This window comes from Macaca fascicularis, chromosome 9 (genome assembly GCF_037993035.2).
Source record: "Macaca fascicularis isolate 582-1 chromosome 9, T2T-MFA8v1.1".
Lineage (NCBI taxonomy): Eukaryota > Metazoa > Chordata > Mammalia > Primates > Cercopithecidae > Macaca > Macaca fascicularis.
In genome coordinates, this window is record NC_088383.1 from 70,403,870 (window position 1) to 70,416,159 (window position 12,290).

General features: G+C 44.0%; 1 protein-coding gene across 3 annotated transcripts in view; it reads right to left on the reverse strand.

Annotated features, from left to right (window-relative positions):
* LRMDA (leucine rich melanocyte differentiation associated) overlaps nt 1–12,290 on the reverse strand; it is a 1,123,874-nt gene that overhangs the window by 525,442 nt on the left and 586,142 nt on the right. For all 3 annotated transcript variants that reach the window (XM_065520859.1, XM_065520857.1, XM_065520858.1), the window contains exon 3: nt 1,864–1,992. In XM_065520859.1, coding sequence (XP_065376931.1) covers nt 1,864–1,992 — 129 coding nt within the window. The remainder of the gene's footprint in view (nt 1–1,863; nt 1,993–12,290) is intronic.

The window sequence follows — 12,290 nt, forward strand, 5'->3', positions numbered from 1 at the left end:
GGAAACTTGGTTGACTAATGGATATAAGAGGGGAAAATCCACCAAAATTTCATTATGACAAAGACTGTGAATTTACTTGCAGGCCCTCCCCTTCTACTTCTATCAAAGTGACAATTAATAGTGACCACAAGGAGCATATTTATAATACTATGGTCTGAATATTTGTTCTCCCCTCAAATTCATATGTTGAAATTCTAATCCCCAAAGTGATGGTATGTGGAGATGAGGCCTTTGGGAGGTGATTAGGTCATAAGGGTAGATCCCTCTGATGGGATCAGTGCCCCTATAAGAAGCAACTTGAAAAAGCTTGCTTTCTCTCTCTCTGCTATGTGATGATACAGCAAGAAAGTATCTTCACCAAGAAACCAACCATGCTGGCATCCTGATCACAAACCTCCAGCCTTCAGACTGTGAGAAATAAATGTTTGTTGTTTAAGCCACCTCATGTATGGTATTGTGCTATAGCAGCAAGAGCTGACTGAGACAATATCTTAGAGAATAAAGAAAACATTAACTTATGGCTTGAAGTATAAACAGTAGCTAACCAACACTTCTGCAAATCACTCTTAAATGCTGGCATATGCGTATGTGCTAAACCTTACATGTATATCTGATTTTATTTTATACTCTAGAGGAAAATGCCCTGGTTCCTTTTCTATTTCTAATTTATTGTATGAATGTGAACAAGTGATTTAACTACTCCGGGTCTCAAATGTTCCATCCAATAAAACAAAGCCATTGGACCACTGAGTCTGAAGCAACACAGTAGAATGCAGACATTGGACTTTGGACACAACACAGTTGACACTGAATCATCCGGGACATAGCATCTTGTTAATGTCTGGCTGTGTGCCTACCCTCACCTCTTTCCATGTCTAGATAAACGGAAAAGACACACCCTTCTCACAGGGCTTGGTAAAGATGAATAACAACACACATAAGGAACCCAGCACCATGCCTCATTCCTAGGAGTGCTCAATAAGGAACAGCTAATGATAATCATGCATTCATCCCACAAATATTTATTGAGCTTGTACTTGGTGCCAGGCACTATTCTTTGTGTGAAGAACAGAGGAGTTAACAAAACCAAGGAAACTCCCTGTCCTATTGAGCTGGCATTCTAGTGCAGAGTAATCCACTACACTAACATTGCAGGAGCTAGGGGTCTTAGGTCGCAGCAAGGGTTCTCTGATTCCATCCCGACTACAGAATCCAGAGCAACTAGTGCCTGGAAGTCTCACCCTACGCTGGCTAGGTCCTTGCCTCCGTAGGGAAGGCCATATACTATCATGGGTCCCCTAGGCCTCCCATCAACAGCCCAGCATGGTATCCACCAGTGAGGGCATAGCCAGGCCTGAGCTTCACATGTCCCTGCCACCTTAGCTCCTTTCCCTCACCAAAACCTTTCCCCGAGCCTGCCCCAGAGCCTTCCAGAAACCTCCGAGGAGACGAAGTTTGCTTAGTGGCATTACCCAGGACTTCCCACCAGAGGTCGCCCTCCCACACAAGCCCAAGCAAACAGGGCTTCGCCGCCTCTGCGGCGGTGACATTATTTTCTTTCTCTATTTTTATCTATTAAAAAGATTTCTTCACAGCCATAACTTAGATCCCTACACTAAAATGGAGCAACAGGAAGATATAATGGTGCGTTTCATTTATGAATGACCTATAATAAATTACTCTGAAGTGTCCCGAGTGCCAGAAGACAGAACGCTTTGTCTGCCCACGAACTGTATTTCACATACTTTAATTTAGCTGACACATAAAACTCATTTGACATTTTGCAGGTATTTGTGCAGGGTGGGGTGGGGGGACGACTGTGGGGCTGGGTGGGGAGTGGGGGCAGCGGGCAGAGGAAAGGATATTCGGTTCTTGTTGAGGGTTAAGGTATGCAGTCTGGGTAACCCTGGCAACACGAGGTCGTCCCCCAGCTGATTGTTGTCCAAGATGAGTTCCTCCAGGCTCCTGAATGCGCTCAGTCCTTCCAGTGACCTGCAATGACAAAGGCAACAGGAAAAATGATCCTGCACTAAATCAGGGAGGCCATTATGAGCCGAAATAAATATTTTAACCTTCCCTTTCAGGACTGGGAATAGTTTGGGCTTGGTGCCTGTCAGCAAAGTGAATGACAAGAATTAGTAGCAGGAGTCGGGGCGGGGGCGGCGGGGGAGAAGGGGCCGCTGGCACCCACCGCATCCTTCACGCATTGCCAACATGAAGGATGAGGGTCACTTAGTGAGTAGCCAGGATCCAAAACAAAGGGCTTCAGATACGGCCTGCAGGATAAATTTGTCAATGTCTTGTGCCTTCAGGCACCCAGCCTCGGCTGACCCTAACCTCCATTCCCAAGATAAATAACTCTGTCACAGTTCACCTTCATTCCCTGGACACAAATTCAAGTTGTCATCCATCATTCCTGCCCAGAAATATCATACCCTCTTACAATAATAAATATAACTTCAAGTATCATTTCTTAGCGGTTCTCCTCTGTACAATCGTGGGGGAAACGGCAGGGAAGGCTTCCTTTCTCTGCGTTCACATCCTTTGACTTTTTTTTTCCCTCTGCCTTTTTTCTTTACTAATCACTTAATTTGCTTCTGCCCAGCGTCCCAGTGGCTGCCCCAAAGGCAAGGCATCTGCGGAATTACATAATCACTCTGGTCTGAGAGGCCTTTTTCTTTTATTATTTCTTTTTATTTGTTTTTGCTGCGGGTGGGGAGACAGGGGTTGGCGGAATTGCTGCTTCAAAGCTCCTGGCCTGAAGTTACTGTTTTAATTTATGGAAAGTGGATTTCTCACTTAATTTTTGAAAGAAGTGTAGAGTGCAACCCTGTAGATGTTGAGGCAGTAAATAAAAAGGCAACTGAGAGAATTAAGTACCCGACTCCAGGAAAAAAAAAAAAACAAAACAAAACAGAAAGGGAAAAATAGCCTTGCTTATACACGTCGCTGAAAGTTAACTCTTAATTTTATGGGCTCTCATGAGTGTTGGGGGTGGAGGTGTCACGGGGTAGTTGTGCACAAGTGCTTGCCTGGGCGCACACAGACATTAATTAAAGCAAGCCGGCCGGCGGAGGGGCTTACACAGAGACACAGACTCCCAGCTCGTTCACCTGCCAGACCCGGGAGATGTGCTGAGCCTGCACAGGCTGACAGCTGAGCTACGATGTGGACCGGAGGGAGACTCCTATGGGATGCCTGGCTATTCTATAAAATGATGAATCAGGGAGATGAGTCGTCCACACTATTCATTTACTGATAGTGCTTCCATTAGAGCCCCGTGTGCTTGTGTGTGCAATGTCTGCACATCTGCTGTGAGTGTGAACTTCAGCACCAGAGCTTTCCCAAGGCATCCATAGCTCCCTTGTGGGATCTCTGCCAAGAGGACTCCAAAATAGGGAGTCAATACTTGCGAAGTGTAAAATGTGTTGTAATTAAATCTGTAGATTCCACTGGGCCCAGAGCTCTGCCTGCATATTCCATTCCTGCCAGACCTCGGGATGGTCCCACCCAGGACTTGACTCCCAGAGCATGCCTGCTCCTCCAACCAACACTGCCGCCAGTCCCACCGAGGGAGGACACATTTTGGAGTAGGGGTCCAGAGGTCATCACGTTCCATTTCCTCCTCCTTTCTCTTTTGCCTCTTGGTTCCTAGAGGCAAAACACAACTTATGAGGATAAATGCTTGAAGGGCTGGATATCCCATTTATCCTGATGTGATGATTACACATTGCATGCCTGTATCAAAATATCTCATGTGACCCATAAACATCTCTACCTGCTATGTACCCACAAAAAATACAAACAAAAAAAAATTGTAAAAACCCACAATGTACGCACATCTAGGCAGGAAGGTTTGGGACTTTGCCTCCGCTCCTCCATCTCCTGTTGTGTGAATTTGGGCTTGTCAATAGCCCATCTGAACTCTACTGTTCTGTGTTCCTTCCAGCTCATAGGATCTTGTAGAGAATAAGTAAGGATGGCTAACTGGTTAGTAGCATACGCTGTTTTGTTTTGTTTTTCTTTTTCTTTTCCTTCCTCCTTTTATTCACTGTTTTGTTTCCTGACGCCCTGACCCTGGGGGTGTGTTTGGAATGCAGTGGACAGGCCCATGAACAAACCCACAGAGGAGGCGTGCAGGAAGTCAGGCTTGTGCAGGGGACTTTCGGGCTCTTCTGAAGTCCCTCCACTAGGGATTAGGGAGTGATGTGCCAAAAGGCTTCTCAGGACTGGGCCTGTTTGCCACTAGGGGAGGTGAGGCCACTTCCCCTTAGGGAGCCTTACGGGTGGCTAATAAGACCTTCGTGCACAAACATCAGTTGGGCTCTGCTCAAAGGCAGCATCCAAATACATTGCTCCTAAGTTATGTTATGCAAATATTAGACTCTTCTGATGAAAATCAGCAAATGGTTGGCAACTGGCAAGCAGAAGAAAGTTCCTTTCCAAAAGTGCTCCAGGGAGGCATAAAGCAAAACGACACAGCATGAAGATGGGGAGAGCCCAGGAGCACCAAGGAAGCGCCCACCTCCATCCAGACAGCCTTTCTTCCCTTGCAGGGTGGGCTATGGGGCAGAACCCCACACCAGAGTGAAACCTCCCAGAAGAGCTGGGAAGATCAGTCTCAAATCCCCTGTCACCTGCCTGGTTTTGAGACTTTTTTTGCCATGTGACGTTATTAGCTGCTCAGTAAAAAGAGAACCATATTACATGGGTGACTGCTAATGAATAAATCCCTGTTTTCATGTTATCAGTGTGGTGTGCTCCTGGGGATTTAATCAGCTAGATCCAGAGCTGAGGGCCGGGGCACAGAAGTCAGGGGGCAGAGAACATAGTGAATGGAGGTACTGGGGAGGACAGGTTTTGGGGGTCCTAGCTGGCACATGGATGACAATACACATACACCTGGGAGGAGGTGGCTTTAACCTTTACGTTGATTTTGTTTGTTTGTTTTTACTGTTGTTTTCTAGGGAGAAATAGGAGAAACAATATGTGTGTAGATCTTTGAGTTCATTCCCCTATATGCCAGATGCCTGCAAATATGTGCTGTTAAATAAAATGACAATTTGTCTGCTATCATCTTGTGTATGAACAGCAAAATGCACCCCAAAACCAGATCCCCCGTGGAGACGCCGACTGTCAGTCCAGCATCGCTCGCCAGCTTCCTGGAGCAGTGCGATGTCTGAGGCATGGACTGGGGGCTGGTAGGAGAGAGCAAGGTTTCACCCAGGACCTAGGCACAGCCAGCTGGAGGGAGATCATCCAGGCCTGGATTGTTCTGGAAACCGATCAGCACCCCTGGAACTCCCTGCAGGCTGCCTGCCTCCCCCTCCACCAGCAGCAACGCAGCCAGGATCTCACGCACAGGTACCATCCTCTTACCTCCTTCCCTCATTCCCAGGGCTCTGCCTGGGCTCCCCCAGGAGCTGCAGCGGCTGCTGGGAGCATCCCAGTGCCTTTTCCAAAGTCACATCAAAATGACAAAACATCACAACGCATTGGGCTCCAGTGGATTCAAACAGAGAGAACTTTTAAGTTTCCACTGTAATTAACCCTATCCTCGTTAAGATAATTATGATCAAGCTTCCTGTCAGAGTTAATATCCCAACATCATCGCCTGTGGCTCACACTCTGCCCTCATTAGCTTATGAAAACAGCAGCGCTGAACGGGCGTGCAGCCCTGCCCAGGCCAGGCCAGTGGCTGGCATGGGGGGACCTCGGGTTGGGGACCAGGGGCCCCACAGAAAGGCCGCCCCTTGAGCCCCAGTCCCTTCTGCTCCTGGGTGGGCACAAATCAGTGACCTTCATCCTTTCCCTGCAAATGAGCCACTCACCAGAATGGAGGGGAAGAGCCAGGACCCGGGCCCGGGTAGGGCTGGCAGGCTTGGGCAGGAGCCTCTAATTTGTAGCCATTCCTCCCTGCCCCTAGCCCAGCCAAACACCAGCCAGGACATTGTACCATTAAAACCACCAAAGGATGCTTCCAGAACCCTGGATCAATCCTTGGATCTAGGCTATGCTAAGAATTCAATCTCTCCTCCCTCAGTTCCAGCCTATACCGGGGGCGACAGGGTTGCGCCAACATGAGATGGCCAGTGAACAAGGGGATCAGCTGACCACAGCCCCTAAAACAAAAGTGTCAGTCTCTTTGGGACTATATTTGGCCCCAAATCCAGGAGCAAAGGCTAGGATGTTCTCAAGCCAATCAAGAAAGCAAGATCTCCACAGAGAAAGTCTTTACCCACTTCCTCAACTCTAAATATCCCTGCCCATATTTTTTTTTTTTTTTTTTTTTTTGAGATGGAGTCTCACTCTGTCGCCCAGGCTGGGGTGCAGTAGCCGGATCTCAGCTCACTGCAAGCTCCGCCTCCCGGGTTTACACCATTCTCCTGCCTCAGCCTCCCGAGTAGCTTGGACTACAGGCGCCCGCCACCTCGCCCAGCTAGTTTTTTGTATTTTTAGTAGAGACGGGGTTTCACCGTGTTAGCCAGGATGGTCTTGATCTCCTGACCTTGTGATCTGCCCATCTCGGCCTCCCAAAGTGCTGGGATTACAGGCTTGAGCCACCGCGCCCGGCCCCCTGCCTATATTTTTAACTGAGAAAATGGGGTGGCCATGGAAGTTCTAGAAGGCCTAACCTGGGTCTGATGTCTACCACCCTGGCTAGGTCCCCAGACCTGAAAGGGCTGGCTGCTGCCTGTTCTGTATGGATCTCTCTGATGATTTCTGCCTGCCCAGGCCCCTCTAAGAGGGGATCTCCCTGCAGCCTCCATACTTCCAGAAAGCTGTTAAGTGTACAGTGAGGGCTCAGTACTGCCTCATTCACTGAGCACTGTTCAGCCACAGCCTGGGAGTGTCTGAGAAAAAAAACAGCCAATAAACCCAAGCATGGGACAGAGAGCAGGACCAGCGTACTGGCCAGTGGCTAGGAGGGCAGCCTCTCGACTCCTATTCTTTCAGAGGCCAGAATGCCTCCTCATGGTTTCCCTGGGGCCACGTGGCTGAGATCAGGAAAGAGTAACTAACATTCAGCAAGTCTGCACGGGAATACCAGTTCTCAATATTAAAATATTTATGTTCTAAATATACCAGTTCTAATATATATAGTATGTATAGTTGGCTGTGTATATTTTTTGGCCATTCAAGTCACATAGCCATATATGTATACACACACACACACACACACACACACAAATAATTATATAAATCAACTAATCCACACCATAAATGTATCAAGATGAATATGTTCTAATATACCAGTTCTAAATATTAAATACCTCCTTCAGTAGGTAAATAATTGCAGCTCTGAGTGCCCTTCCTGTTACCCTGGCCACTCCTTGGCACCCCCAGACCTCTTCATAATCCAGAAACTAGGAGGCCGATGCCCACCACAGCCCAGGGGTACCATAGACCCTGCTCCAGCCAGCATCCATTCTAATTGGACAGTACAGTTGTTAAATTGTTTCAACATCACCCTTGAGAGCTGAAATAGTAACTTGTTCCTCTCCTATGCTCCCCCCACCACTCCAACTGCAGGGCCTGGCACACAGCAGCTCCTTGGGAAATGTCTGCAAATCAACTTCCCACAAAGGCATGGCAAAAGCTACAAGGACAGGACAAGTGACTAAAAGTCACCTGGTGGAAAATGAAGGGAGAAAACAGAGAATTGGTGAGGAATGATGTGACCACTCATATCCCACTAAATGGTCCAGTGGCAGCACAGACATTTTTATTTTTTTGAGACGGAGTCTCGCTCTGTCACCAGGCTGGAGTGCAGTGGTGCAATCTCGCTCACTGCAACCTCCGCCTTCCGGGTTCAAGTGATTCTCCTGCCTCAGCCTCCTGAGTAGCTGGCATTACAGGCATGCGTCACCAAGCCCGGCTAATTTTTGTAATTTTAGTAGAGACAGGGTTTCACCATGTTGGCCAGGATGGTCTCAATCTCCTGGCCTCATAATCTGCCCGCCTTGGCCTCCCAAAGTGCTGGGATTACAGGCGTGAGCCACCGCACCCGGCCAGCACAGACATTTTCATACCTATACATTTTTATAATTTGTTTACCTAGTCCTGGAAGAGACATCCTTTTTTCCATAAAACTCTTTGTATATGCTTAAATGTATAGATAAAGACATAGATATGTCATTCTATATATTACTATATATATTATACATGTTATATATTAGTATATATAGTATGCATAGTTGGCTGTGTACATTTTTCGGCCATTCAAGTCACATAGCCATATATGTATACACACACACACACACACACACACACACACACACAAATAATTATATAAATCAACTAATCCACACCATAAGTGTATCAAGATGAATAGAAATGTCTTTAAGAAATAGAAGAACATGAAAAAGGTTCGGGCTATGTGAAACAGAACGTACACTGACATCACAAGGGATTGCATCCAGTCTGGGCAACATAGTAAGACACCATTTCTAAAACATAAAAAATAGCCTGGTATGATGGTGTGAGCCTGCAGTCCCAACTATTCAGTAGGCTGAGGCAAGAGAATCGCTTGAGCCCAGGAGGTCCAGGCTACAGTGAGCTATGGTCATGTCACTGCATTCCAGCCTGGGCAACAGAGCGAGGCTTCATTGCTAAACAATAACAACAAAAAAAGAGGCAGTGGGTTACATGACTTTGGGGTCAAAGTCAACCCCAAAGCTCTACTGAGACCCCAACATGATGAATAATCCCTGAACTGCAGAGAGTAAAATTCAACACTCGTCTGAGAGACCTGAATCCAAGACCAGTCAAAAAGCTTAAGTATTAACAGTTAACTAGGTCTGAAGCCCCCTGTACCGTATCTAAGAATACTAAGAAAACTTTCAAATATGATGCCTAAAGAATGAGTAATGAATAATTAGTAATGGAGAATAAGGAGCTAGAAGCTCTTGGAATTAATGTTACTTGAAAAAGGAGGTAAGAAGGTAGATTCTCCTATTTTGGACACATGAGGTTATATGATTACCCATATGAAATTCTGGTCAGATGATAACTCTCAGGAACCGGTATTTGCTTGCTGTAGGACAACATGAACAATGTATCTGATCATGTTATCCTTTTTACTTTTGCTACCAAGAAGCTCAGAGGTAAACTGTGACCCAGTGTAAAAAGGTAATCCTTCATGATAACCATACCTGCTTTCTAACTTCATTTGTAAAGGCTTATACTTTTTTCACAGCTTTGGTATTTCATTTATCTATATATTGCTTTTTTATTTTATTGATTCTAATAAGCTAGCCCAAACCCTTTGTAGAATGAGGTAGGATATATATGTCAATAAAATAGAATATAGATTCTCAAACAGGCAGATTCTGCACATTAAGGAAAAGTTTTGCGAGACCAGTTGTTAATGGAGATACTCATGTAGGAATAAAGAAGATATATATTGTATTCAGAGTTCAAAATGGTTGGCCAGGCATGGTGGTTCATGCCTGTAATCCCAGCACTTTGGGAGGCCGAGGAGGGTAGATCACGAGGTCAAGAGATCGAGACCATCCTGGCCAACATGGTGAAACCTCGTCTCTACTAAAAATACAAAAATTAGCTGGGTGTGGTGGTATGCGCCTATAGTCCCAGCTATTCTGGAGGCTGAGGCAGGAGAATCGCTTGAACCTAGGAGGCGGAGGTGACAGTGAGCTGAGATCGTGCCACTGTACTCCGGCCTGGCAACAGAGCAAGACTCTGTCTCAAAAAAAAAAAAAAAAAAAAAAGAGGTTTTGAATAAACTTCTCATAATATCTTTGTGACAGGAAGGCAAAAAGTAGGCTAGAAAATGACAATCTTAGGTAGAGTCATAACTGCTTCAAAAATGTACCTGAAGAATACTGATTAATGGCTCAAATTGCTCTATGGGTAGATTCTAGGGATTTTAACCCTGTTTTTTGTTTTGTTTTGTTTTTTATTGTTTTTGGTTTTTTGCCAGTGACTTGGTTAAGGAGATGTTTATCACATTTATGGGGCACAGGACCCTAAAGAGATATTAAGAAAGATACAGTAGGATCCAAAATGATTCTGTTAGAATCAACCATTGTTTCAGCTCAATAAGATGAAATTTCACAATGTCTAATGTAAACTAAATAATAAAGTTCAACTATCCAAAAATATTTACTGAAAAAAATTAAAAGGCAAATGAAAATTGGGAAAATATTTTCAACCCCTCTAACAGTCTAAGATTTAACACCCTCAACATGGAAAGAGCTTTTATAAATCATTAAGGAAAACATGAAGCTCTAATAGAAAAATGATCAAAAACCTTGGATGGAAAATTCACAAGGAAATTTGTCAATAATAAAAATATGGGAGAAATTTTCAGCTTTATTAGGAATCTAGAATATTCAAATAAAAATAGTTACATCCTTTTCTTAGATTTTAAGATTTAAGATAGTTTTGTCAAGCTTTTACTTCAAACAAATGCAAGACTAATGAGACAGTGAAATTGCTGGATGGTAACTTATATTAAAAGTCTTAAAAATAATTACCTTTTCATCCACCAATTCCAATTCCAATAATTTATTCAGTAAATATCAAAGATGTGTATAAGTTTATGTACAAGTTTGTTCACTACAGCATTATTTACAATAACTGCAAACAAGCCTAAATGCCCAAGGATTGAAGAATGATTAAATAAAGCTCAATAGATCTGTATCATAAAATACTATGCAGGAATTAAAAATAATATTGTAGGCAGGTATCTAATGAGCCAGTACAATTTTCATGCTATACATTTAAGTACCGCAAACTAAGTCACAATGTAATATGGTACACACACCAAGATCTCATGCATGAAAATGAAAAGTCATCCATATGGTCCTCACCATTTTCCACACAAGTTTTAATTTGTGCCAAGCCTTTCTGGGCATTTTCTTCCATGTTAATGGTTAAGAATCATCAAAGTCATCTTTCTTAGTGGTTCTAGTTTACAAACTGCTGTTAATATACAATCTTGTACACAGAGATGTTATAACAATTCTGTACACACATACACAAACACACTTAAATGTATATATATATTTGTGTGTGTGTGTTACCTATCTATATCTCCCAGATACATACCATTAACCCCCAGGCAATGAGTTTATCAGTCATTTTTCAAATAGTTTTCTCTAGCTACTACATTTTCTATCATGAATATGCATTTTATAATCAGGAAAAACCACAGTTAATATTTCTTTTAAATAAAACAAGACAATTCCACACGCATAACATGTAGAAGCTTTAGAGAAAGAGCAGTGTCTGGGAAGAGGACTTAGTATGAATCGCCAGTGACCACCACAGAAGCAAATCTGATCCCAATCCACTCTACTACTTTCCTGGTCCCTAAGTGCCTGTGCCTGGAGCTTTGTTTGAATTCTGGGTGCCAGATTCAAAGGGGGATTTGCATTCAGAAACACCACCCAAGGAGAACCACCAGGAGGTGAAGGGTGTAAGAAACAGTGATTGAGACAGTTAAGGTTACTTAACCAGGATCAGAGAAATCTTAGTCATTTCAAAGTCCTAAGTCTACAGGGTTCCAGAATGCAGAATCAAAAACAAATAGAAAATTATATAAGCTGGGAGGAAATGTCTTGAATCAATTTTTTGAAACTTGTCAAAATGGAGAAGCTGTTCACTAAAGGATGAGCTGCCCTGAGAGCCACTATACTTACTTGAACAGAGGCTAAAGTCATGGAGAATGTTTAGAGGGAATTTCTGCATAGAGATCAGATTCGATGACCTTTAATATTCTATCCAGATACTGTGGTTATCTGACTGGAGCTCCTTCCTTTGTAACCACAGTTTATAAGGGCTGTTAAGTCAGTTCTGCTCTGCCAAAGGGTCCCTTATGAGTCAGTCTGGTAGGAAGAGGGTAGCAGAGTTTCAGCACACTAAACTCTGTGCCTCATTCTTTTAGCTGGGACTGTGCAAGGCTTCTTTAATATTTTCCTAACTATGGGAAGGGTGTAACATGTGCCCATAATAAAAAGGTACATGTTAGCATCCTGACCTCTTACAGAATGTAAACTACATATTAGAGCTACAGCCCTATCCATGTAAAATATGCCCTATTATAGTCTTCTTATAGACTCATAGACTTTGAATCCTAGAGGAATTTTAGGCTCTTCCACTCTCCCCCCACTTCACAGAAAATGACTAATGTCCCGAGAGGTAAAGTGGCCTACCTGAAAACACACATGAGTCACCAGGCCACATTTAGAACCTGTGTACATAAAGTGCAGTGCTTCCCAACTATGTTAAACTACCTCTACATACTTTCTCACTGTGGTCCAGAA